Source organism: Prunus dulcis, chromosome 1 (assembly GCF_902201215.1).
Source record: "Prunus dulcis chromosome 1, ALMONDv2, whole genome shotgun sequence".
Classification (NCBI taxonomy): Eukaryota; Viridiplantae; Streptophyta; class Magnoliopsida; order Rosales; family Rosaceae; genus Prunus; species Prunus dulcis.
Window position 1 is genome coordinate 43,404,174 of NC_047650.1, and position 27,677 is coordinate 43,431,850.

The 27,677-nt window shown below is 38.0% G+C and overlaps 4 protein-coding genes across 6 annotated transcripts; 2 read left to right on the forward strand and 2 right to left on the reverse strand.

Moving 5' to 3' along the window:
* The first annotated feature begins 3,053 nt into the window (after window positions 1-3,053).
* On the forward strand, window positions 3,054-4,665 carry LOC117614032 (pentatricopeptide repeat-containing protein At3g62890-like). The gene is made up of 2 exons (XM_034342705.1): window positions 3,054-3,098; window positions 3,182-4,665. Exons 1-2 carry the CDS (start codon window positions 3,085-3,087, stop codon window positions 4,551-4,553), a joined length of 1,386 nt encoding a protein of 461 aa, XP_034198596.1. The 5' UTR covers window positions 3,054-3,084; the 3' UTR covers window positions 4,554-4,665.
* A 1,396-nt stretch (window positions 4,666-6,061) lies between these two features.
* Window positions 6,062-18,300, forward strand: LOC117616253 (uncharacterized protein At5g08430-like). 2 transcript variants are annotated; one of them, XM_034345501.1, is made up of 12 exons: window positions 6,062-6,371; window positions 6,689-6,879; window positions 7,758-7,837; window positions 8,061-8,248; window positions 9,125-10,013; window positions 12,249-12,361; window positions 12,794-12,853; window positions 12,936-12,986; window positions 13,801-13,871; window positions 14,514-14,872; window positions 14,986-15,147; window positions 17,351-18,300. In XM_034345501.1, exons 2-12 carry the CDS (start codon window positions 6,785-6,787, stop codon window positions 17,848-17,850), a joined length of 2,568 nt encoding a protein of 855 aa, XP_034201392.1. In that variant the 5' UTR covers window positions 6,062-6,371; window positions 6,689-6,784; the 3' UTR covers window positions 17,851-18,300. The 2 variants fall into 2 exon arrangements, with proteins under 2 accessions (XP_034201392.1, XP_034201394.1); XM_034345503.1 differs by lacking the exons at window positions 6,062-6,371; window positions 7,758-7,837 and having other exon boundaries at window positions 6,467-6,879.
* Window positions 18,301-18,738: 438 nt separating this feature from the next.
* Window positions 18,739-20,805, reverse strand: LOC117614257 (COX assembly mitochondrial protein 2 homolog). 2 transcript variants are annotated; one of them, XM_034343005.1, is made up of 4 exons: window positions 20,603-20,805; window positions 20,303-20,382; window positions 19,307-19,411; window positions 18,739-19,211 (listed from the first exon to the last, which is right to left on the reverse strand). In XM_034343005.1, the coding sequence occupies exons 2-4, from the start codon at window positions 20,345-20,347 to the stop codon at window positions 19,098-19,100; spliced, it is 264 nt and encodes an 87-aa protein (XP_034198896.1). In that variant the 5' UTR covers window positions 20,348-20,382; window positions 20,603-20,805; the 3' UTR covers window positions 18,739-19,097. The 2 variants fall into 2 exon arrangements, with proteins under 2 accessions (XP_034198896.1, XP_034198895.1); XM_034343004.1 differs by having other exon boundaries at window positions 20,303-20,392; window positions 20,603-20,803.
* A 411-nt stretch (window positions 20,806-21,216) lies between these two features.
* On the reverse strand, window positions 21,217-26,486 carry LOC117616213 (protein FAR1-RELATED SEQUENCE 11). The gene is made up of 4 exons (XM_034345460.1): window positions 26,249-26,486; window positions 24,048-25,070; window positions 22,956-23,399; window positions 21,217-22,210 (listed from the first exon to the last, which is right to left on the reverse strand). The coding sequence occupies exons 2-4, from the start codon at window positions 25,026-25,028 to the stop codon at window positions 21,593-21,595; spliced, it is 2,043 nt and encodes a 680-aa protein (XP_034201351.1). The 5' UTR covers window positions 25,029-25,070; window positions 26,249-26,486; the 3' UTR covers window positions 21,217-21,592.
* Window positions 26,487-27,677: the final 1,191 nt, after the last annotated feature.

Genomic DNA, 27,677 nt, shown 5'->3' on the forward strand with positions numbered 1-27,677 from the left:
TGCCCTGCAGACCCATCATGAGCCGCCTCTTGGACGACTCACTCATTTTCTTGGCTTCGGCAGCCTTCCTTGCGTCCGTCACTGATCAAAAATACTCAGTCAGTCGGCATGCAAAATAAATCAATCAAGGAAAAAGGAAAGGCACATGTATACTTACTCTCGGCAGGACTGACGAGGCCGGCTCTGATGAGATTGCTGGTGAAAAGGAATCGTGGGTAAACTCGCTCGGCAGCAGGGACCTTCAGCCTGACTCTGTCGAGCTGCCGAAGTTCGCTCTCCTTGGGGCTCGGCTGCTTGAGTTTACCTGCCGAAAGAAGAGTGAGTTGCAAAACAGAGAAAGTAACAAGTACAATAGTTGTCCTACCGATTGGTAACATAACTACCTACCGGCAATCTGGAACGTCGTGGGTACCGGAAACAGCGGGGATACTCCCGACGGCGATTCCCAATCGCCAGACAGAAGCACCCGCCGATTCCTCCAAGACTTTTAGGAAGTCGGCACCGAGCTGATGAAGTGCCCCCGCTCGGAAGCCTTCAGGCAGTTCGCCTGGACCCAACCGCCGTGATCGGCACTCTTGGACTTCGTGACGCTGTATAGGTACGATAATTGTTCGTAGGAGGGCTTCCCCTCCCCGGCAATCCCGAACGCAGCTATCACCCCCATTAAGGCCACCCAAAAATTGGGATTGTACTGGCCTGGGGCATACCCGATCTGGGCTAGGATCTTCTGGACGGCAGGCTGCAACGGCAACCTGACCCCCTGCACCAACATATCGGTGAAGAAGACGACTTCACCATCTCCTGGGTCGCTGAGGGATTCGGTAGGGCTCGGAATCCTCATTTTCACCGAATCCGGGATGAGGTACTCCGCCCTAATCTTCTCGAGCTCCCGTTCGGTAAGCTTGTAGGGCTCCAAGTAGTCAACCCCGAACAGGGTCTTCTTTGGTACGCCCACCGGTATCCTTGACCGCTCTCGATGGACGATCGTAACCCTCGGCCGAGAGGGACCGGCAACAGCATCATCGCGACCAGAGGTGGAAGCCTCCGGTTGACGTTCGAAGGTACCGACGCGGGTACCATCTCTATAGACCGCGGCCAAGGGAAGCGGTTGCCCCGTCATCAGTCCCTTGCCGATGCCGTGGGTAGGAACGGAGCTCACCTCCTCACCGATAACTTCCACATCGGTGTCCTTTCCACTCTCGGCTCCGAGGCTCGCGGCCCCGCTGGATGTGTCCCAGCCCGATGATAACTCCTCATCGAAAGCATTGGGCTCACTGCCGAAGGAGGACTCGCTAGCAGACATCTACAAAAAAAAAGAAGAGAAAAATGATGGCTAAGGTTGTGTCATAAACTACCCTACCGATGTGTCTACGTCACTACCTATAGTTCACTGGACTACCGAAGGAAAGCCCTATTGACTACCGACCAAGCCTAAGCTACGAAAGGACGCGCAGAAATAAAAGAAGGTCTTTCGAAGTACCGAATGGCACCTTACCTTGACAATTGAGAGAAGGTCTGACTGCCGAATGTTGGTTTCGAAAATCGCTTTGGATGCCGATAACTCGCGCGAAAATCGCTTTGGATGCCGATAACTCGCGTGAAAATCGCCTGGTATGCCGTTAACACTCTTCGGAAATCGCCTGCACAGAGCTCTCGCGTCAACTCTCAAACGCAAAGTGAGTTTTGCGCTAGGAGCAGCCTCAATTTATAGGGGATGGCTGCAACGGCATGCCTTGGGAAACCAAACGGCTCATGAATGCGGCCGTCAAGCGTCACTTCACAAGCCACGTGTCGTCCTGTGGGTGGAGGTGTGGGCCGCACGCCGGGTACAGAAGACGAAGCGTCACTGCACACCAGGTACGGAAGACGAAGCGTCTTCACGGGCCAGGCGCGGGAATCGAAGCGTCTCTGCCTTCACCCCTCTCAGCACCAGCGACCCTTCAAGTCTCAGGGGAGTCTCTCCCAAACGAACTTGCCGAACGGCAGGGCACCTACGAGTCATCAGTGGAGAACCAAATTCCCTCCCGAAGAACCTTCGGAAAAGAACTTGGGGGACTACTGTTTATACCGTATATTAATAACCAATGACCACCTGACACGTGGACGGAATCGACACCTGTCACTACAGTCCCTTCGGCATGTCTCCTACCGAATGCTATACATCTTGATGCTTTTGCCCTAAGGCACGTGTCATGCTCACAACCAGCTCCTACAGTCCCACATCGGAAAATTGACATAATGCACGCCTCCCAAGGCCTATATAAGGAGACCCCTATTCCCAAAAGAGGGGACAGAAGAACCAACGGTACGCTATCGCTTGATCTGTAATCTGACATTTACTAAATCCGTACTTACTTAAGCATCGGAGAGCCTTCGGCCGGTACCGCACCGGTACCCCAAGGTCTTACCGAACGTGTCCCTTTGCAGGAACTCGACCTTCCGAAGACTAACTCCCTTCCGAAGGCACAATATCACTAAGTTGGGCGAGCCACGTGTCAAACCACTTTTTCGCATCAACAATTAATAATCCCTAATGACACGCATAAACCTCTCATACCCGCCATTTTGTGCTAAAGAGTTTTCAAAATTATGTGATGAATCAAAACTTGTTGGAGTCGGAGTAGAGGAGAGAAAGCTTCTTTATGTTTGCTTATAAGCCCAAATCCCTTCTCCTTTCTCTCCCAAAACACATTTCTAATTCCCAAAATTTTCTGGTGAATTCTAATTCCCAACTTTCACCACCTCTCTCTTCTCTCCCACCACGCCCTTCCATCCCCCAAACCAAGCAAGCCCATGCTCAAATCATCGTCTCGGGCCTCGCCGCTGATTCGCCACTCATTTCTCACCTCCTCTGCTTTCTTGCTCTGTCCCCATCAACCCCATTTCACTATTCTCTCTCACTTTACCAATCCATCAAATACCCAAGTGTTTTCGCCACCAATAACATGATCCGGTGCTTCGCAAAAAGCGATTCGCCTCCTCAATCCCTGCTTCTGTTCTCCTCCATGCTGCGAACTTGCGTGAAACCCAATAACCATACTTTTACTTTTCTTTTGCAAGCTTGCAGCAGGGCTTTGGCTCTCAATGAAGGAGCTCAGGTACATACTGTTGCTGTAAAACTTGGTTTTGGCGGATATGTGTTTGTACGGAATGCTTTGATTCATTTGTACTGTTCTTGTAGTAGAATTGAATGCTCGAAAAGGTTATTTGAGGAGAATGCCAGTTCCCGAGATGTAGTTACCTGGAACTCAATGCTAACGGCTTTTGTAAGAGACGAACAGATTGGTGCTGCAGAGAAGCTGTTTGAGGAAATGCCAGAGAGAGACGTGATCTCATGGAGTACGATGATCTCGGGTTACGTGCAGAATGGGCGGTTAGAAGAAGGGTTGGAGTGTTTTAAACAGATGAGAGAGAAGGGGATGAGGCTAAATGAGGCCACGTTAGTCTCAGTTCTTTCAGCATCCGCACAATTGGGTTTGCTCGAACATGGTAGATTAGTTCACTCCCTTGTAGAGTCCTTGAATTTCCCGTTGACTGTTTCCCTTGGCACAGCTCTAATTGACATGTATGCAAAATGTGGATGCATCGAACAGTCTAAACTTTTGTTTAAAAATATGCCCAAGAAAGATATTTGGACATGGAACGTTATGATCTGTGGATTGGCCTCACATGGCCTTGGGAAAGAAGCACTTGCAATCTTTCAAAGGTTCATTGATGAGGGTTTCCATCCTGTGAATGTCACTTTCATTGGTGTCTTGGGTGCCTGTAGTAGAGCTGGTTTGGTGAGTGAGGGAAGACGTCATTTTAAGTTGATGACAGAGAAGTATAGCATATTACCTGAGATGGAGCATTATGGGTGCATGGTTGATATGTTGGGCCGTGCAGGTTTTTTAGATGAAGCTGTTCAGTTGATCGAGAAGATGACGGTTCCACCAGATCCTGTATTATGGGCAACACTACTTGGTGCTTGTAAGATACATGGATCGATAGAATTGGGTGAGAAGATTGGGAAGAAGTTACTTAAATTGGATCCAACCCATGATGGGCATTATGTACAACTAGCCAGTATATATGCAAAAGCAAGGAAATGGGAAGATGTTATTAGAGTTCGGAGATTATTGGTTGAGCAAAACACCAATAAAGCTGCAGGTTGGAGCTTGATTGAAGCGCAGGGTACAGTTCATAAATTTGTTGCAGGGGATAGAGAGCATGAACGTTCTCTGGAGATTTACAAAATGCTGGAGAAAATTGGAATACGAATAGCAGAATCTGGCTACTCACCAAATGTTTCATCAGTTTTGCATGATATAGGGGAGGAAGAAAAGGAGAATGCAATAAAGGAGCATAGTGAGCGGCTTGCGATGGCTTTTGGCTTGCTTGTAACAGGGGCTGGGGATTGCATTCGAATTGTGAAGAATTTGAGAGTTTGTGAGGATTGTCATGGGGTAAGCAAGATAATTTCAAAGGTGTTTGAGAGAGAAATTATAGTGAGGGATGGAAGCAGGTTTCACCATTTCAAGGACGGAAAATGTTCCTGCCTTGATTATTGGTAGCAGCCTTTGCTGTTACCTGCCTTTTTCATTGATATTATTCCTCATCTTTTATATTTTTATTCAGAGGCTGTTGCTTTAAATAACTTGAGGAGGGGATAATCTTGTCCGATTAGTGCACCTGCCTGAATCTTGCATTAGATTTCTAGCTGCGACCTTGTGGGTTATCAACTACTAATGTGCTTTCCTTATTAGTTAATTCCATCAGTTACCATTTGAATGAAAATAATAATATGACAATTGAATGGAAATAATATAATGAAAATATTAAAACTCATGTGCCATCAATATAAAGCACACTTGGTGCCACACAGGCTTTAGCCCAGTAGAAAGGGTATTGATTTAAAGACCAATAGTTTTAAGTTCGAACTTTCATGGCACCTTGATAGTGTGTAGAAAACCCCTCTTCTCCAATATCGTTTGTATAAAAAAAAAACAAAAAACACACACTTGTTAATTGAATTTTTCTACCTTAGAATAGTTACCATTCTTTCTTAGAGCCACATGCATGTGCTCTTTATATTTGTTCTTGAGAAAAGTACCGTGAAGTCAAAAGAAAGGTTTGTTGATGTTGGCTCGCAAAACCAGATGCAGAGGATGAGGAAACAGCATGCTGCAGCAGCGCCAACCGATCGAAAGTCCTAGGGGGACCGATCTCTTTTTGGCAGGGAGCAGCAGAATGGGGATAACGTCCTAGCGTAAAATCATAGTGGGTATATTCTATAAAAAAAAATAGGTGATGTTAGTTATACCACAATCATATTGTTGACTACCTCTCTAATACATGTGGGTTTTACATACATTAATGGGGGTCCACCTCTATTAGAGAGATAATCACTAAAGTGGTCAATAAATGTGGTCCAAATAGTATTATTGTCTAAAAAAATAGTGTATCGATAACTTTTTTTTACATACAAATAGTATCATGAAAGGGAGATTCAAACACAAATAATTGATTAAACAACAATTTAAAATTACAAAAATAAAAAAGGAGAAAAAAGTCCCCATATTGCTCTATATCACTTCAGAAGAAATGATATAAAAGTACACGAAATGTTATAGTGAGGGTACCATATATGAACTTTTCATGTGGACCTTTATATTAGTCACATGATCATTTCATTAAGGCTAAAATTTAGACATAAATACCCCTGACAGCGCGAATAAAAATGACGGAATTCTTTAATTGTCCTCAAATTGCTACAATCTTGAAATTACAATGGCAAAAATGACCAAATTAAAACTACATGGATCAAAAGTGACTTTTGGCCTTTCATTAAACTTAAACGAAGTTATTATTAAGATGAATCATGTAACTAATAATAATATGAATGTCCATATTTATGATCCATATATGACACCCTCACCATAAAACAACTCATAAAAGTACTTACCTTCTTATTGCTGCCCATTTGGCCCACGGCCTTTCTACCCAAATGTGCGAGGCAAAATTTCCGAGTATTCGTTTCGTTCCACAGTCAACCCAAACGGCATGCTTTTATATTTATTGTTAACAATCACTCAGTCGAGCAAAACGCTACTCATCAGAAAGCGCCAAAGCTGCAGAGGGCTCTGGTTCAAGGAGAAAGACTTCGATGAGCTTGAATAACACTATTTTGCTATTCCCAACCAATAACGTTTTGATACCGTGACAATACTTCCACGTGGCATAGTATTATTGGTCAGAATAGCAAAATAGTGATGTACCTATTGCAACTAAGTTTTTCTCCTGGTGTCATGTTCCTTCTTTTCTCTCAAGTGGCTTCTACACAAAGCGCCATTGCTGCATTGTATTTCTTCTTCACTGCCCTTCAGCTTCAGGTATGCTCTTTGCTTTTTAACAAAATGGGTCTCTTATATTTTCTTTATATAAGGATCCGGTCATTTGATAAAAGGAACTTAAATACATGAAATGTTGAATAGAGAGAGGAACTTTCACAGAAGAAAGAAGAAGCTCATTGAGTAGCCTTTAGAACTACACTACTGCAATGTGGTTCACAATATTCTCGTTGTCATTTGGGTTTTTAAAGTTTCTTCTAAAATAAGGCTTTTCTTTGTTTTTGTTTTGTTCTTTTCTTTCTTCGTTGCTGTGGAGGATAGCAAATGGAATCTTTTCTTAACTTGTTTTTATTTGGCAGGTTTAGGGGAAGCTGTTGGGATACAAGAACTGGGGTTGTGGTTGAATTGGAATTTTGGGCTTGGAGATCAATTAACAGGAAAGAGGGTTGAACAATATGCCGAGGAAGAACAAAAGAAGGAAGGAAGAAATTTGTGAAGATTATTGCTTTGCTTGCAAAGATGGAGGAGATGTCAGGGTTTGCGACTACAAGTGAGTTCTGAGATCTTATTGAAAATTGAAATTCTAGTAGGTAATAATGGTTTTTGTTGATAATAAATGGCTACATGTTATATGACCGTGTTCATTTGCTAGTGTTTTGAGATGTCCCTGTGAATTATACCACATTTTTTCCCAGAAAATTAGCCATAAGTACCAAAAGAGGTTCCTGCTTTTTTATTCTGTTCGGCTTATTTGTTAGTTTTTGGGGTTTATAATTTAGGGTTCTTAGGATTTTCGGCTTTTACCTCTAAATTCTAGAGACTATACCCTAAGCCCTAAACAGAATATGGACAATCCAAAAATCGATTTAACTAAGAATGTGATTCTCATTGATTACATTTTGTTACATGGTAAATTTAACCGAATTACAGTGTGTTTATTAAGAACTAGTTGGGTATTTTGAGGATCTAGGGCCCCAAAAACCTGAACGAGAAGAAAGGTAGACAAGGATAGTTACTCATTGTTTGAAATGTATTATAGGACTTGTTCTCATTTGAATCATCAAAGGGGCATCTCACTAGTGTGAATTTCAGGCACATAACATTAAGACACATATCATGTTCTATGCCATTGGATGAAAATTCAATGTTTAGAATAACAGTGGTTTTTAGCATGCAAGTAGCTGGTATGTTTTGTACTGACCGCTCAAGTTTTATCTACGACTTAGAGCATGATATGTTTCTCATTAAGATACTTAACATTATGTGCCTTGATATTCATCATCTAACCAGCTGTAAGATTATAAAAAAAAAAAATTGCAGTAAGTCAAGGATGAGATTCTGAAAGGAAGAACCCCCCCCCCCCCCTCCTCCTCCTCTCTTAATTTCACTTTTGGTCATTTAGTTGAAGTGTCTATCTCTATTTCTCAGGGATTGTCTTAAAGTTTATCATCCTCAATGTGTTGGAAAAGATGACTCATTTTTGAAGAGCAAAGATCGCTGGACTTGCAGTAAGCTCTAAATTTATTCTGTGGTGATGATTCAGCTTTACATCTTGTCATTGTCAATAAAATATGGCAAGATTTACTGCATTCAATATGCTATACTATACATGCATTCTCAAAAACTATCTTATGATGTGCGTAAAACCCAACTAGACATGTCTTAATTATTCACCTCAAAGATGTCTTCCAATTTTAATTTTAATTTGTTTTCCTTTTTTCAACATTTCAGACTGGCATTCTTGCTTCATATGCCATAAAACTGCGAAGTTTCATTGCTTTTGCTGCCCAAAAGGTGTATGCGGAATCTGTCTCTGGGATGCTGAATTTGCCCTTGTTAAAGGGGGTGAAGGATTTTGCAGTCATTGCTTGAAGCTTGCAATACTGATAGAAGAAAAGTTGGATGTTGATTCTGATGGGGTATGCTTGTTTCTGATTAATTTTAAGAAAAAGTGTCTCTTAATTTCATTTATCGCTTCCGCATACATAATACACAATATGCATACATAGAGTCCCCTTCTTTTGAAGGATTCCTCAAATAACCTTACCTTAATTGAGACCACCTTATCAAGTCCACCGTGCATTGTATTTCAACGATCCGAACTGTCTATTTTTCAACTCTTCATTCATGGATCATTGTTGCAAAAGAATTAGACAAATTGAAAACCATTAAAACATGTGGTTATTACCAACAAAATAAGACGAACATGGTGCTTCAAGAAAACACTAAAATGACAACCATTTAATTGAGTAGTTAAATGGTTTTGGATTTGAATGATTTTTTTCCGCAGGGATGATCTTTGGTGGAAGACATAATAAATAGATGGTTTGGATTAATGATATACAGTTTGAAATCTATTGAGAACGTAAAGTCCATAAGAGAAACTTTGAAATAATAGTTGGTTTTTTCTTTTAAATACTTTATCCTTTTTCACTTGAAGTTGTACTGTTATTTCTTTGATGTACAATTAAATGGATATTTTCTTTTTTGGTAATGTATCTATGTGAATAAATTAAATTTTTTTATTTGTGATGTCAAATTGTCAACTATATGACTCGGGATGACCCTATGGTTCAATTAGTGACCTGTGTCCTGGTTACTTTTCTGGGTTAATGAATGAATTTATTTCTTATAATGTGTTTTCCCTCCTTTTTATTCCTTCCTTTTTTTTTCTTTTTTCTTTTCCTGCCCTTTTGGTTTGTTTTGGGAAGTGCAGCAGGTCTTCTATGGTTTGATAATATAAAACTCCTGCTTTGTTCTCTTGTCACCTCAGAATATGCTCTTTTGATTTTCAGGGCAAAGTAGACTTCAAGGAAAGAAATACGTTAGAGTTCCTATTCCAGGAATATTGGCAAATAATAAAAGAGAAGCAAGGCTTATCTGCAGAACATGTTCACTATGCAAAAAACTTATTGAAGAGTGGTAAGAACTACAGGTGTGACTTTGAGTCAAATGAAATTCGTAAAACAGAAGAAAATCTTTCTGAATCTGATGAAGAAAGTGATTACGACGACTTGAAAGGTAAAGAAGAATACATGCCAGTTAGCAAAAAGAAGAGGTCCAAGGGAAAGCTGAGTGCAATGAAAAGAAAAGTGAAAGCAAAGAAAATAGAGTTTATAGGATGGGGGTCAAAATCTCTCTTAAGTTTCCTCACTTCCATTGGTAAGGACACAAGCAAAGAGTTATCGCAGAATGAAGTTACCACTGTAGTTACAAACTACTGTAAAGAAAACAACCTTTTTGACACACAGAAAAGGAAGAAAGTAATTTTTGATGCAATGCTACAGTCTCTTTTAGGAAAGAAATCAACGAGTGTAAATAGGATATATAACCTTCTGACTGCTCATTTTTGTGACAATCTGGAGTTAACCGAGGATGATGAGACTGGGTCTAGTTCTGAAGACAAAGATCAGAATTTTATGGTGACCTGTAAAAGACAGAACAAGTTGATCTCAGATGGACAACCTCAAAAGAAAAAAGTAGTTCCAAATGTGCGTAAAAGCTGTTTTGCTTCTGTAATTGCTGAAAACATCAAGCTTCTGTACCTCAAAAGGAGCTTGGTGGAGAAATTGTTAAAGCCACCTGAGACTTTTGATGAGAAAGTAGTAGGAAGTTTCGTGAGAGTCAAATCTGACCCAAATGATTATTCACAAAAAAATTCTCACCAGCTCTTGCAAGTTAAAGGTATATTTCTTAGCAATGGCTACTAATATTTAACGGTAATTATTGTTCGCCTTTTTTTTTTTTTGAATATTAGAACTCAACTCCACTTGCTGGAAATTGTTTTCAGCAATTCGTGAAAGTAAGATCCATTATATTTTTTTAAAGGGATTTTGTCTTGGTGTTAGCTGGGGGGAATACCATCTGTCTGTTTGTCGTGTTTGTTAGCTGGGGATATATTTTTAACAGAGATTGCAACGTCTGCTATTGTCAGATATTAGACAAAATAAAATATCGTAAATATTTAATTCAGCGTGTTAACTTGATATGAACCGTTAGCCCATTTCCTACAGTTCAAGATTTTGGAGTAAGGTGGTTGTCAAACTTGTATCAGAGTTTTGGTTGCATAAGGTCTTTAGGTTCCAAACCAACAATCCATGTTTCCCACTTGTTTATTGATCTCAAAGGTGCATCGTAGATGTTGCACATGCATGATGGGGTGTTAGCTTAATATATATTGTTGGCCTCATTTCATAACAGCTCAAGCTTTTACAGTTCTGATTGTACCACAATCAGTGTGTCCCTCATGATAACTTATATTGGGTTTGGGAGCATGTGGGGCCTAACATGTGGCTTGTCTGCTCTGATACACTGAAAGAATTAGGACATCCAACCCAAAACAAATTGGGAATGGGTGGAGAGGCCCTAGATTTTATGAACTAGGGTCCTATGCTTCACGTTTCCGATGTGGGGTTTATATTCTCAACACAAACATCTCTTTTTGTGCTAATTAGCAGAATCTGTAAAGAGATAAAGCAACCTGTAAGATGATCATACTTATAGATTGAACTTGTTTTGAATTTATTAAGGATATGGAGTTGAGTTTTCCAACAGATATGGTTTGCAGGTTTAAATGAAAACTTTTCCAATAGATATGGCTTGTGGTTATCAATGAAAACTAAGTATTAAGATTTTGTCAAAAGAAAAACATGAGTCTATGTATACGTTTTGTTTCATTAGGCAATTAGCATTTGGTTTTCTTTGAAGTATCAAACAGCATTCTTTCTAGTTTTTAGCATTTCAACTGTTCTATTTTGGCTGATTTGTTATTGAGGGGGCTCATCAATTATCTGGTGGCAGTACCACATTGTTTTATCTAGTTGGGGCTCTTTCTTCTTTTTTTTTGGACAGAAAGTAGCTCATGGAAAGACTTTTTTAAGCCAAATATATTTGAGGAATGTTTGTTTAAATTGGTTTAAAGAACCATAAAATTGTTAGATACATTTTATTGAAATGATTTTGGAATGGTGAAATAATATGCAGCTTTCTGAATTTGAAATTACTAGATCCAATGATTAATAATATCTTGTAAGAAGTGATATTGTTCGAGCTGAAAACTTGTGTGTCGTTCCTTTATCCAATATAAATTGAAATATATTTTTATTTCAAATTCCATGTGCACAATTTAACTATATGCTCTCATTATCCAAATGCAGCACTATGAGAAAGGGATGGAATTTTAAATTATTTCCATGAAGTTTGTTCTAGATTTGACTCAGGTGTCTTCAAAGGTTTAGGTTCTCTTATTTCCAGACTTGATCGAAATGATTTCTGATTTCATATAGTTCACATTTATTTGTTACAGTGGACTGTCAGATAGATTAAATAACAGGTAATAATACTGAGTTAGGCTTTTATGAGTTCTATCTATTTAGGCTCAAAATTTGTATTACTTAATAAGAAAATTTCTCCTTTTGATGTGTTACTTCAAGCTGTCTCATAGTGATTGGATGTTATGAATTGTGATAATTAGATTATCCAACCCAAAACCAATTGCCAATGGATGGAGGGCTTAGGTTTGTATATTTTTTAGATGCAATGCTTAGAATACCCATGTGGGCCTGCTTAAGTCAAACATATGGATCAACAATAATAGGTGATGTGAAGCACATGTGGACAAATTGTTCCTGAAATGTGAATGAATTGATTGCTCAGTCTTATACCATGATGAAGTTAGAGCATCCAACGCAAAATCAATTGGTCTGGATGAAGAGACTGCTAGGCCTTTTATTATGAGATGCAAGGCGTAGGATATTCGATGTGAGATGTTTATATTTTCAACACTAGTTGTATGATCACCTCAATATTTAGCCTTCAAATGCAGAGCCTCCTAATTCATAAATGCTAAAACTATAATCCTGTTAGTTTTGTCCTCGGATGATCACCCTTACACTTTGTATTATATTGTCATCTTGACAGGCATAAAGAAAACTTCGAGGACTGGTGTTATGAATACAGAAGTTTTCTTGCAGTTTTCCAATATGTCAAAAGATGTACCTATCGGCAAGCTGTCAGATGATGACTTCTGTCAGGTAATATAATTGTGACTGTTTGATTGTTGAAGGATGAAAATTTTCAAATAAGTAGTCAAAGTTAACTATGGTGGTTTTATTATTTAAAAAGAAGGTAATTAGAATGAAATTTTTGTCAGTTAAGTTTTTTTCACTATTTAGAAAATTAAAGATATAGGCCAGGTTTCTAGGTTAGAGCTGAGCTTGTCCAGAGTTGAGCACTGTAAGGTACCTTAAGGTTTGTCAGATATACTTTTTAGTAATTCATGGTCATTAAGGGAACTTTGAGTCTTGTGCTTAATTGTTGTTCCCTATTACCCATAGAGATTGTTCTTTAATTTCAAAAACAAATCATAGTTCCACTGGTAGAGAGGATTTACCTCTACACCTAAGAACAGAGTGCAAATCAATTACAGTTACTGCATATTTATGTTTCGTAATTGTTTTCCACAGGAAGAATGTGAAGATTTGCATCAGAGAGTGAAAGATGGCCTACTTAGAAGGCCCACTGTTGTAAGTTCTTCTGAAATACCCGGGTTTGCAGCTAGTATTTGTATATATTCCAACCTGTTAACCAGAACTTTCTCGTTGATAGGCAGAGCTTGAACTGAAGGCTAGACGTCTGCATGAGGATATAATGAAGCACGTATGTTTTCTTGATTTAACCCCTAAAAAGAATGTCTGTTTTCTATGCTGTGATAATTCATTCAAGATTCCCAATAGCTTGAAGTGTGACTTCAGGTGTCTAGCAAATGGGTATGGGGCATGCTTAAGAAAGATTTGGACAGTAAGTTATGATTTGATTGAACTATTAAAAAAAATATATAAAAAGTCTATTTAATGGTAAATGAAAATTTTAAACTTTAAAGCCAAAAATTAAAAAAGTCTGTTTGGTCCCTGCATTTAGAGGCAATTCTTAACTCTAGAGAGCAGAAATAGTGCAGAAAATGAAAAACCATCTTTGGAAATTTCTAATTCGGCCAAACAGGCTTTATGAAACCATGTACCCTCGTTTGGCTTTGTAGGGAAATCCCACCAACAGATTGCCACATTGTTTAAAATTTCTCCTGCGCCATTATGGAGTGATTGGGACTACATACTGAGTATTCCCTTGTATATATCATAGAGATAAATTATAAAATTATGTTTTGTTCTGTATTTCAATTAGATTTATATTGTTCTCAGAGTCACCAGAGCTTTACTTAGAACTCATTTTTAATATAAACTAGTATTTAGAAAATAACTACTTGACCATGAATGCTTACAATGCCAATGATTTATCGAACAGATCTTTAAGCTCAAATGCAATATAAGGCATTGTGCAATGATCTGTTCTTTCTATTAGATTTTCATACCCTCCCTTATTTGCTTGTCTTTCTGGTATCTGTGGATTTTCTCATTCTTGCTTGGCGGTTGATTTTGCTGTTCATCTTTGCATTATCTGGTCATAAACATCTCAGTGGATTGGAAGAGAGCTGTCCCTGTTGCAGAAGCGCATTGACCAGGCAAATGAAAAAGGATGGAGGAGAGAATATCCTTTTACTAATGATATCAACATAGTAAAGATTTTGGAATAATAACATATCTTGTACACATGTATAATTGTGGAAAGCCGTAGATTTAGGGAGAAGTTCAAATTGTGAAGCAGCCAGTTGACCGCAAAATTCTGGACAGTTCTGATAACTTCCTTGGGTTTGTTACATTTATGCAATTTAATATTTCGTTTGGTACTTTGTGTCAGTTATTAAGTTTCTTATGTGACCCTTTGACCGGGGATATTTAGGTCTTTGTACTTTCTTTCAGTCGGTAAGTTTCTTATGTGACCTTCTGAATGCATGTCCTTCAAATGGGAAGTAGTAAGTATGCTTCTTATTATTAGGTATTATATTAAGTCGAGATGGAGCTAAATGTAACTTAGTCTTGGGTTTTTGTCGATCCTATTATTTTCAGAAATATGTTCTTATACTGCTTAAAGGGTATCAGTTCCACCCTTTGGGTAGTCCTACTGCAGTTTCTAGCACATTTCCAGGTTGGGTCTTCATCAGATTGTCTATATTACTAAACCTATTTGGATTGTTTGCAAGATGAAACTTAAATTTGGCATTCCCCTTATGCCTAGGTAGTAGGTACTATTTTATGTAGATGAGAAAACTGTGACCCTTGACCTACATACGCTTGCTCAGTACATGGATAAGAAGCTGCTTCTTGAAATGCCATCAGAACAATCACGGTTGTTAAATGAGGTTCCGGAAGTAATCGCAGATATAGAAAATTTTGAACCTACTCTTGAGAATTCTCCGAGCCATGATAAACGAGAACATGATGGCTTGCCTGAAGCACTCAGAGGATCTTCTCAAACTCCCAGCTCTGATAAACAAGAAAATTTTGAACCTACTCCTGAGAATTGTCCGAGCCATGATAAACGAGAACATGATGGCTTGCCTGAAGCACTCAGAAGGTCTTCTCAAATTCTCAGCTCTGGTTTAGCCAATGGAACATTGTACTATCCAAAGGGCGGAATAGATCCAGCAGGTTTGCTAAGCTTCTAATTCTAATTTATTGATTCAGCATTGTTAAGAAGCTGCTGCTTGAAACACCATAAGAACAATCGCGGTAATTAAATGAGGTTCCAAAACTAATTGCAGATATATCAAAATTTGGATCTGCTCTTGAGAACTCTTCTAGCCAGGATAAACAAGAAAATGATGGCTCACCTTTTTCAGCCATCAAAGGGCCCTCTCAAACTCCCAGCACTGATTTAGCCAATGGAACCTTGTGCTATCCAAATGGCAGAACAGATCCAGCAGGTTTGTGACGCTCTCATTCTTGACTATAAATTCAATATTGTTTCCTCAAGTTCTTATTTGGTTCCATTTATCAATGAGAATCTGGGCATGCTTGCATGCTTAATGTTTCTAGATCATGATAAGTTCAATCATTTGACTATTGAATTCTGAGAGTGACTAGTATTAGATGTACCTCTCACAACATTTTTAGTATCTTGCAATTCTAGACGTTATGAAATTCTACTCTTTCTTTGGAGTGAGGTGGTTGATGAATATGAAATTTATGCCAACACAACTGAATTCATTTTTCCACTGTACTTCCTCCTAAATTCTGTTTTTGTTACGCCAGTCTTTTTTTCCTTCATATAGTGCTTACTCCTTTGATGCTTTCTGCTCACTTCACTTGGAAACATGTCATGTGAACAACTGGCTCTTTGTGGGGGCAGTAATTTTTTTTTTTCTTTCTAAAAAAGAAGAACTATCATCAACAAAGATACTCGTGATATAAGTTTTATAAAAAAAACTAATGTTCTCTCAAGTCCTGTCATCAACAAAGATACTCGTGATATAAGTTTTATAAAAAAACTAATGTTCTCTCAAGTCCTGTCATCAACAAAGATACTCATGGATATACGATACTCAGTGAATCTTTCAGGTTTTCACTAAAATTAAAAGCCATGATAAGTCCTGATGCTTTGATAAACCTATTAAAGAAGGCCTCACCTCAGTACATACTAATATTAAAACATAATGTTCTCTCAAAACAAAACATAATGTGGAAAGCGAAGCACTTATATCCTATGGTTTCCTCTATGCGAAATCAATATAAATATAAATTGAATTGCAAAATGAAAAGACGGTTTCAACTGTGATTATAAACCTGATAGGAAGGTATTTTATATAAATTGGAAGCCTGATACACTCATAGAAGTAAAGAGTAGCAATCTTAGGATCTTTTCCCAAAATCTAGTGTAATAAAGAGAGTCTAGATCAAACAACAATACTCTAAAAGAGTGTCTGACTGCCGTGACTTTGACAGAAGCCTCACCCCTCTCCCTACCATCGAGCAAGTAAACTCCCCTTGGAGCCTCACCTTCAGGAAGGCATCGCAAGGAAGAGTGACAAGAGACTTGCTTGTCTTTTATCTGAAGCTAGGTGCCAGGTGCTTTGCTTGCCCCGCTTGCCAACTCACTAAATGGTTTTTGGTTTAGGACGGGTTGTAGGGATGAATGAAATTGGTTCAAAGGGGTGTGATATCAGTAGCATGTTTAACCTGGGAATCACTCAACCAAGGACAATAGGATCACTCAAATGTTGCTATGCTGGACTCAATCAACGTGACTGAGTCAAATGTTTGATTGAATAAGTTTACTTGCAAAGAATTTTTTTCTTTTCCTCTAATGAAATTTCACTCGCTTCCCTCCTACATTTAGGACATACATTGAAGTAATAGACTATTTGGTTACCCAAGGAAATATTTAGTCTAAGAGAGCTTTAGGTAAATCTCTAGATAAATCTTAAAATGGATGCACTGTATTAGTTAGAGGTGTGAAATGGGCAGTGCCGTGCCAGTCCAACCCATTTGATTTAGGCCCATTCTTGCTTCATGTTGACCCTGTAATAATCGTGTTGTGCTCATGATGTGCCCAGATAACCAAGATTTAGACCAGTAAGGCCTGCGGCGCTTACAACTTATTTGTTCTCATGTTCTACTTTTGTCATGTTATAATATTGATTGATATCACACAGAGAAGCCTACGAGGCATGAGCACAAAAACTTTAGTATATAAAGCATCTTAAACACAATGCTTGGTTCTATGCATCCTTCTAAATGCACTGCCCAACATAGAGGTATTAGGGATACATCAAAGCCGGACTTTAAGGCAATTTAACAAAGACTTGGTTATCTTGGTGCATTCACATCCTCTACATGTGCCATTGGGGTACTACATTGATCTGAGTTGTATTCACCAGTGGATCAGAGCTCTGGGCCTATGCAATCTGATGATCCGAACCTCGTTTAGAATGCCTTGCCTTTGAGTAAGGTTTTTTTTTTTTTTTTTTTTTTTCTCTCTTTTTCTTGAGGTGAATTTATGTACCGTTTTGTGTTGTTGATTTGTTAGTGGTGACGCCCTTTCAATGATTCTACTTTAAAACAGAAGAGAAACAATTCTGCTAGATTTGTTTCTGAAAAGCTGACCAGAGTTTCATATTCTGTCTCCAGAAGTCCAAGGTGGTATTCATCATGGAAGGCACCGCCAATATGTTCATGTGGAAAAAAAGTCTTCTAAAGTGTTGTTTCCTAAAGCACTCGAACAAAAATCTCTTGATTTTGCTTCTAAAGGCCAACCTGATGTCAGCCAACAAAAGCCACACCATTTTAGTTCAGATATCGTTGGTGAAAGGCCAAGTGAACCAGAAGATGTTCAACACAAAGTGAAAAATCAAAGCACATCCGAAGCTGAGTTTATTGAGTTAAGCGATGATGATGAAGATGTAAGGGGCGAAATTGTAGCACCTGCATTTGAAGACCCATATTCTGCTTTATGGCATTGTGTGAGTCCTCTTGGTGACACAAGGGGCCCCTTTAAAATGTCATTGCTAAAGCAGTGGAATGACTCTAGTGATCGTGAATTGAAATTCAAGGTTTGGAGGGAGGGTCAAACCAAAGAAGAGGCAATCTTTCTTACTGATGCTATTCGCCAAAACTCTCCTGGTACGTAGATGTAGTACTTAGTCAGTCGTGAACAAAGACGTAGATATGTGCCCAAATTGAAAGGCGCCGTCGACAGAAATCTTCTGAAGAAATAGGAGGGAACTTATTTTGAAAACTAAATTGTAGGTATGTTTTAGCATACATGGTAATGGTAGGGACGCAATGTAAGTACCTCATAGGATGCCAAAGGTTGGGTGGTATATTTTGATTTCATGGTCAAGGTTAAGGTATCTAATCAAGAGACATTCTCCAATAAGTATTTAAGTTAATGATTGGTTACATACTTCTAATTTAGGCCGTTGAATTGCATCTAAGAGACTACCAATACATTTAGTGAATTCAATCAAATGGCCAAGATTAGAAGTATGTAACCAATCCTTAACATAAAATATTTATTGGAGAATATCTAATCAATCAAGTTCTTGTACAAACATCATTTTGGGTGTATGTATATTTTATTGCATGCAGGCGCTACCACATTTCTTGATCGAAGGCCATATTTGTTGTTTGGAAGAAAAGGCCTTGTGCACTAATTCAGTATACCCAAATTTCTTCATCAATCCCCTTGAAGATATACGAGTAAAGCTTTTTTCAAATAAAAAATTTATTTATTTATTTTTTTAAAAATTCCAAAATAATGATGGAACCTCTAGTGAATTTTCAGTTAGAAATAAGTTTACAGTAATCAAAGACATTGAAGCATTAGAGGCTGTAAGGCGTACATATAATTTCTGTTGAAATCAATATTTCTATCTTTTCATACTCTCCACATCGGCGCTAACATCAATATTTAATACTAGGGTTGCAATTGGAGCAAGCAACCCAAGAGACTTCCTTGGCATATCTCAAGAACACCAGAAATGAATTTTAAGAAGCTACTCATTGTATTTGACATATAATTATAAACCGCAGTTCCACTGAAATTTATATTGAAAATGAATCAAATGTTGGCGCCATCTCTCTTGGAAAAACATTCTTCAAATTTTTTATTTTTTATTTTTTTTCTCGAAACATCCTCTTGCACATCTGTTGTCTTAGTACTAATTCCTGCAACCAAAGAAACTAATGTAACTGAAGTTCAACGAAATGAAAGCAAATAGAGGACAACGCCATTGGCAATATGGCATCGACTTGTATCCCATCTGGTCACTAATCTGTGGTAGCAAGATAGGGCATTATATTCCATCTGTATTAAATATTGTCAGTTCTGATATTAGGCCTTTTTTCATCCATAAAAGAATGCCTCAGCTTTCCATTAAGCTTGCACAGGATTCTCAGTGCTTATCTCAGCAGTTTCTTTCCTCAAAGCTTGTAGCCTTTCCTTCAGTTTCTTACTCTCTTCAAAGTTTACCTTCCTCTTCACAGCTTTCTGTTGGACAAATTGAAAGTAATCCTTAAGATTCTACAAGAATATATATTTTCAAAAAAACAGAAAGAAAAAAGACCCAAATAACTAAGACTTACTTCCTGCCGAAAACAACGGTCAAGCTTTATTTTGAGATCTGTACATTCACCAAAGAATTTGCCAATAGGATGATCTACATGACACTTCTGAAAATCCTCGATGATCTAGACACAGAAGAAACATAAATAAAATTAGAGGATATATCTATCAACTTGCTGCTAAATGTAACTTGCATTGCTAAATTGACACTTCTAACACCAGAAATTATCAAACAATCACAATACAAATAATAGCTCACAAGGTAAGAGTCTTAATGGTATTCTCTATCGAAGTTTTTATCACGGTAAAGCAACATGCCAAGACAGCCATTTATATGACTTCTCTTCTGTAGATTTAAAAGAGATTGTGTGGTCAAAACCTCCTTCCTTCAATCCCATTTAAGTTCTAACTCCTAAGTGTATCCAACTACTCAAAACTAGCTGCATAACTCCTGTAACAATACACTCTTGCCTATTTGTCTACAGGTGTTTGTAGATAAATGAATTATTTAGGTTACACAAATCTTTCCGCTTTTTGCTATTTGAAACCACACACTATATATGGCTTGAACTCTGGCTAGCCTGTATGAGTTAAACCACATGATTTACCAAGCACTTTGATGCGAAGATTAGGTTATTGTCTAGGTGAAAGTGCAAGATTTGGGGGGTTCAAGCAACCCCAATTGCCCCATTTGATGACTCCCCAAGCGTTAGCATAAAACACAACTGTTCAGTTTTCACAATTGGACAGCGATTCATGGTATACATATACAGCGAGTCATGGTATACAAATACATATACACATATTGTATGAGACTATGAAGCAATTTAGACAGTGATTCATGATTCTTCAACTACACAAATGGAGATGATCCAACAAATCCAAACCCCATTAGGTGAAAAATGGTACTCAATGGTACGTATGAATGTCATAATAAAGAGATAAATAATCAATAAAACAGAATAAAAATATTTAAAAAAAGATGAAGAAAGTAGTAAAAGGGATAGAGAACTCACTTCTGCACACATGGGGTGCTTGTGTAGCGTTAATGGAGGATGCATCTTCAACGTCCAATTGATTCAACGTCTCTAGCACCCTGCAAAAAACTACACCAACCCTTTTTTTAATATTTATATATATATTTATTTTGACATTGTGTTCGTACAAAAGGAAACAGTACCCAACCCAACAAACATTTTCGATATAGAGAAATAGAATTATCAAATCAAGCATGAAATTTTGGGGATATTGGGGAAATAGGTTTTCAATTTGGATGATAATTATAAGCAGAGATAGGACAGATAATAGAAACATACCTTTTAGTTATTGGGTGAGAGGTTTGCTTCGGGTAATTGAAGAAATGGATCAGTTCCAAATGTGTCCAACAATGTTAATGCACCTCCTCCGCAGCAGCACCGGCACCGGCAGCAGCTGATGATGGGCTACCAACCACCAAGTTTTTGTGCTCAACTGTGGGTTTTTGGGCCGAATGTAAAGTTACTCGGCCTAGACTTATTTGCTTTAAGAGCTTAATTGACAGTATTTTTTTATTTTTATTTATTAAGAGAGCTTATTTGGCGTAAGGGGCTTGTAAGTTATAACCCAAGTGTTTACGAGTATTTACCCTGCACCTGATGTCCTAGATTTGACTTCAGCTCCCCTAATATCGCTTGTGAGAGTTTAGTTGGCAGTTCAATCTAACTTAAGGCATCAAAACAAAATCTTACTCATAGGTTAGCTGCTTCTTCCAAACCCCAATTTGTTAGATGAGTTATATGGCATGAATTCCAGGTTGTCATATTTCCATTTTCATTTTTAGTTTTTATAGTAATTCCGAGTTTTGCTGAGTTGATTTGAAATGTCTCAAAAAGGAAAAACGTCATTTTGGGTTGTGGGTAGACGGATTTTGGGGACACAAGAAGAAAGCCACTTGCTTCAAGAAACTTAATCATTCTTTCTGGTATCCTAATTGCAGCAAGATGAAATTTGTTTTGTACAAAAAACAAAAGGAGAGACATATGGACATTTCATTTCTTTATATTCTTTGTACACATCCCCACTGAAAGTCGTCTGTCATAAGTAAGGCATATGAAATGATGTCCAACAAAACCAATTGCCTTGTAGAACCACGATGGCATGTACCATAAGAACTACAAAATGATCAAGTAACAAACTTCATCCCACATGCCAGCTCTCAAAACCCTGATGCCGATTCTAGCTTCCTAGCCTGCCTGACTTACATTCTTTAGCAAATCTTGACAAGTTTCATCTTCTATGAGAATTCTGACTAAGCTAACTGTTATGAATCAAATATTCCTATGCATTGATGAAATCTCTCTTGTACTTTGCACTGAAACAGGCTGCTCTCGTATACGAGATAAGAGAATGGAGACGTGCTCGGTTGCTATATCTAGCCTCTCCCTCGACTTGGCAGATTCTGTTACAAGAGTTGATACTATATTCTGTAATAACTGTATTCTTTCTGCATGATCATTTGGAGCACTCTGAAGGAGTTTTGCAGAAGGAATGCTGATGCGGCGCCAACGGACAGGAAGATATCTCTCAGGGATTTGAAAACAATTTCCTGTGGAGAGAACTCGAAGTGCATGACGACAGAGAATTCCAGAGAACTCAAAGTGATGGCAACTGCAACTTATAATGCCTTCCCGTGGAACCCAATACACTTTCCGACCTCCCTCAGCTTTTGTGTGGTGTCGCACAAGAAAACCATCTTCCATCTCAAAAGATGCATAGTGGGCAGCCAAAACAAGTTGTTCTTGAAGCTTAGAGAAAGCATAAGGAGTAAAGATTGAGGCAGCATGGGATTCCATGGGTGCTCCTGTTTTCAGGGATATATTTTGGAGATTCTGTTGCATTGTTTGTTGTTCTCCAGCTTGATCTTTAAAATCCACAGCAACAGCAACCTGTTCATGCAACCAAAGTAAATATTATAACAGGGGACAGAAAATCTTTTCCATCAAACAAAAAAGAGAACTTAAATAGTATAAATTTGCCGAACCTAAGACAAGATTAGAGGTAATGTATGCGAGTGAGGATTTGAATTTGGGACCTCCTCTTCACCAAAAAAAAAATGGTGGCTCCGTAAATTTGCAATTTTATAATACAGATAACAGGTTAACGATCGTCAACTTGCTTGGTTAATGAAACATTGACCACAAGCAGCATAATATGGTAGCTCAAAGGTAGATAAAACATTGACCACAAGCAGCATAATATAGTAGCTCAACACTTCTTAGTTGTTACAGTTGTTTTTTTATATTATGCATGCTTTGGTGTGTCACACATGAAAAAACACAAAATTTTCCATGTTCTGAGGTGCTACAAAATCCTGGGTGACATGACTATATATATATATGATTCCAGCAGCGGAGAGTATTCAAACTCCGCATATCAAGTGGACTAGGCAAGATAGAATTGAAAAGAGCTTGAATACAAAGCATAACTGATATTGAAATATTAATCCTCATGTGGTAATATCATCAGTTACCTTTAGATTTAACCAACCAAGACACATTAAAATGGATCATAGTAAGACTTCACCAAATACTTTTGACCAAACAAGAGTAAAGGGTATCTAAAAATATATATAAAATTATTCCGATTAATCTATTCTAATTTTATTGCAAATTGAAAGAGAGGATACCATACTTGTTCGACGAAATGTGCAAGCCGGGTCTGTGCACTCAAAAATCGTTGGATGAATGCATTAATCGATTTAGACTGTCCAATTGTAGTCATTCCTGCAAAGAAATGGCTTCTCAAGAATGGTAGTGCCCATAGCGAGCGGAGGCCATACAAGTTGACTATGTGCCTGTTAGAGTGAAGCCCAAAAGAATTTACCAAGTCCCTCCATCCTAGTTCAAAATCCTCTATGGACTCCAAATTGTAAATGCGATAAAACTCACTTTTCCACTCATTGTAACGTTCACCCAAAACAGCATTGAACCAGGACGGAAACTTTGCCACTATCATCCATATGCAAAGTGCATGTTTAGTTGTTGGCATTTCCATGCCTATTGCTTCTTTCAGAAACATATTTTGGTCAGTTAATATTGTCTGTGGTGCCTTCCCATACATGAAGCTCAGGAATGCCTTCCATACAAAACAGAAAACCACAGTAAATCTGGGAGTAAAGAAGTAGTTTATGAAAAAATACACGTCGCATAAGCCAGATATTCATCAAGAGTATAAGAAGATTCCAATCCATATATGTTTCTAGTTCAAACTGGCTATCTGGAAAAGACTGATAGAGGCACTGAACACATATGAGGGTGTGATCATCTGCATTTACTAAGGAGTAAGAAAAGTTCCCAACTACATATGAATTGACTGCCATAAATCTGATAAAAACGTGCTTCCTAGCACTCCAAAATTTGTACTACAAACTGCCAAAAAATCATTCTTTTAAAGAGAAAAAAAAATACAGTCCCATGTTTGAAGTTTGAACCACAATTACCAAATCAACATCTCTTATGCATGGCCAAAACCTGACTGGACAATCCTTAAGGCATCACCTTAAAGTTCTCTCACCTCCCATCCTATTGATGCCATCTATTCAATTCAGAATCTAAGTTTACAGTCTCACATGCTCCACTGGCTTTTGGTTAAGTCACACAAGAGAATCATAATTAATTGGTTAGACCAAGTTAAACTTAAGGTATCCATCTGTGCAATATAAGAGTGATGTGATAGATTGATTGAAGAAGAATGATAATAAGTATATTAGAGTCACTCTATTACCTTCAATGCCCATGAAAACGACCTTAAACTTTCCTCTCGCAGAAGCACACAGCCAAAGAAGCAAGGCATGCCATAATTATTTATTCCAACCCATATCCCGAGTGGCATATCGAATGCAGTTAAGCGATGAGTAGTATCAAACACCACTGCATCACCAAATATCTCATATGACTGGACTGATGATGCATACGACCAGGCAATATTCTCTAATCTGTGGTCTGAGTCAAGTGTGTACTCAAATTTGAAGTTAGGATCTTTCTCCTTGATATTTCTGCACATTCTCAACAAGTCTATGCTCTCGTCTTCCGGATCTAATTTCCTAAATGTCTGGAGTAAATTCCTCACATCCTTTTCAGTGAATGGTAAATACCCTGGTTGCACACATTTTTCAAGCTCCATGAGCCTCATCATTTGCTGCACAGAAATTCCTGTCTTGGCAAACATAAGTATCCGGCTCTTATCAGACTCAGATATAGTTCTGTATGCAGGAAGAAAACGAACTTGGTTTGCTTCTAAGAGTTCATGATTATGGTGGTTTGCAAAGCCCGTGACACGCCATTCTGGTGCTCCTAATTCTGTTGTCTTGCTTATCCGCATGTATGCTTGACATCCACACCGGGAGGACTTTCTATTCCTTTGGGGCTTCCTCTCATGGGAGGTTTTAATTGGGGTGTTGCCAGCACGATGACAGACAAAGTAGCGTCTAGTAAGTCCCTTTCCTACCCCATCTTTGCCTTCTGTGCGGTGCCTCCGGATTGAGAATCCGCATTGCTTTGCAAATTCACTATAGTATTCATAAGCCGCATCATGAGTAGAAAATCTTTGTCCTATATATGGAATTACATCATTTATGGTCTCTAATGAAAGCCTGGTCTCATCAGGTGATTCCTCAGTGCTGCTGGTCTCATCCAAAGACAAAGATCGTTGATCTGATGGATCATCATAAAGTACTAACATTACTCCAGCGTCTTCAGACATCATACTGTCATTCTTCTGCTTAATGTAACTCTAAGGGCTGCATATCTGATATTGTAAAAATGAGAAAAAGTATCAATTACTGATTCAACCCAGTATATGAGTACATTATAGGAGAAAAAAAAAATCTTCCTGGATAGGCCAAGTTATCATGAGTGATAGTGCTGATTCTGATGATGTTTTTAGTATGACTTCACACTAGCCTCTCCACACGTGCTCCTCTCAAGTCTGGGAGGCTGCACATCTGGGAGGTTTTTTTATTTATTTGTTACATTATAAAAATATAATTCTTACTGATATTGCGATACATACATATCAGGTTCAATAATTGTAACTTAAGTTACAAATGGATGAAAGTAAAAGTAAAGCATGTAGTGACATTCTATAGCAATGTGAATAAAAAAAACAAGGAAAACCAAATTCGGAAATGTCATGCTAAACATGACGAATAAAATCACAGAAGCTACAGCATCGACAAGAGTTAGCAACATAGTAGTTAAGACCAATTGTGAAAGCATCTAAAACAATATATGCGGCCAAAGACCAACAGATTTGAGCTAAAGAATTTAGTTTTAAACAATCATTCAGACTATTGCTAATAAGAAAAGAAGCACTTAAACCATCATCAACAGAACTTTCATTTCATACTCATAAAGAAAGAAAAAGAAAAAAGAAATAAAATCAAACTTTCATCAAATGCTCAACTTTTCTTCAATTTCATATTCTGTGTATAAACATTTGTTGTTAGAGAAAGGAAAAGGAAAATAATAATAATTGAACTTCCATAAAATAATCAACTTCAGTAGAGAGAGAGAGAGAGAGAGAGAGAGTCAAAGAAAAAGCAAACAGACCAGAAAAGAAAGCTGAGAAATTGATGGGCATTAGGGGAAGGAGTATCTTTCAGAATATTTTTTTACGGAATGGCAATCACCATTTGAGAAAATAACAGCATTCATGCAGAACAACATATCCAATTTTCATATGTGCTTGCAATGCAAACCCAAAATATAATTGTTAAAGTAGTTAAATTTATTGGAAAGAACGAAACCTATAATGAAAATATCCAGTATATCGAGACAACAACGAACCCAAAATCACATCAAAGCCATCTCCGAATGGCACAAAACAATGCAAAGAACACCACAAACCCAGATATCCTCCAAAATCAGTTTCAATTGAAAGGACCAAAAAAGCAACAAAAAAAGCAAAAGGCGGTTAAAAGCGACCTTGGCAGAGAGCACGGAATCAATGCAGCAATCAGAATCTGTGCTGCGAAATTTGTATTTTGTGTAGAGTTGTATTGAGCTTCTCCTTCTTCAGCCCCGATAGTCGCTGTGACTTTGCTTCTTATTTCAAACTCACTCAGCCAAGCCCCGATAGAGTTTTCTTTCCCTGCCTGTTCATTTGTTGTCTGAGCAATCCAGCTGTAGCTGAAGGCGTCACTTTGATTTCTGTTTTGCTTCTCAAGTCTGTTTTGGGCTTCTTGGGCTTGCCTTAGGAGTTTTATGAATCTCATTTTTGCAGACCCAATAAAAAATGGAGTTTCACTGTTATGTTTAATGTAGAGGTCCAAATTATTTTAAATTTTTTTTATATGAAATAGACTTTAAAAACACACTTAAAACTTATTTAAAATATAACAAAGAGGCTTCGAACTTGATATAAATTATAAAACTGTCAACAATTTCTTAAAACAAGCCAAACTCCAAAATCTCATAAAAAAAACAAAAAACACTCAACAGGGCATCAAGGTAATTTAATAATCAAAATTAAATTCAACAAGGTCAGTTGTTCTTTTTTGGGTTTGTTTATAAAGATTAAATGATGTAGAATTTATCTATATCACTAATACTAAAAATAGTTATATAACTAAATACCTCAAAAAGGAAGTCATCTCATCCCGCAATAGAAAGGATAAAGAGGCAGAGAGGTGGGATAAAAAGTAATGAGAGGGTGAGAAGGAGATAGATATAAGGTGGAAAGTCATTGTCGCGTAATTGTTCTTATTTGTCAAAAAATAAAAATATTGAGTTCTAGGTAACTGGAGAAATTATGATAGTAAGGTGTATGACATTTTGATTACAATTTTCAATCATTTTTTTTCTTTTGGGACAAATTTTCAACCAATTGAGCTTGGTATGCCATTGCCTACCATGTCGTCATTTATTAATAGTTTTGAAAGAAAATAAAAGTTTTTTGGTATATATATAGTTATTCACTCATTTGGATGTCTGCACATTATTATCGTACATATATCATCGTAAATAAGGAGAAAAATCTGAACGTCTGCATAGAAAAATTATATATATGTTTATACCGGAAATAATTGACCTGTGACTGCCAAACACGTGGACTGAATCGATATTTATCACAATAAACCCTTCGGCATGTGCCCTACCGAAGCCATACAATTTGACTCTTTTGCACCTGGACACGTGTCATGCTCACAATCCGCTTCTACAGTCCCACATCGGAAATATGAGCATAGTGCACGCCTCCCAAGGCCTATATAAGGAGACCCCTATCCCCAAAAGGAAAGGAGGAGAAACCAACGGTACGCTACCGCTTGATCTGTAAACTGATATTTACTAAATCCGTACTTACTTAAGCATCGGAGAGCTTTCGGCCGGTACCACACCGGTATCCCAAGGTCTT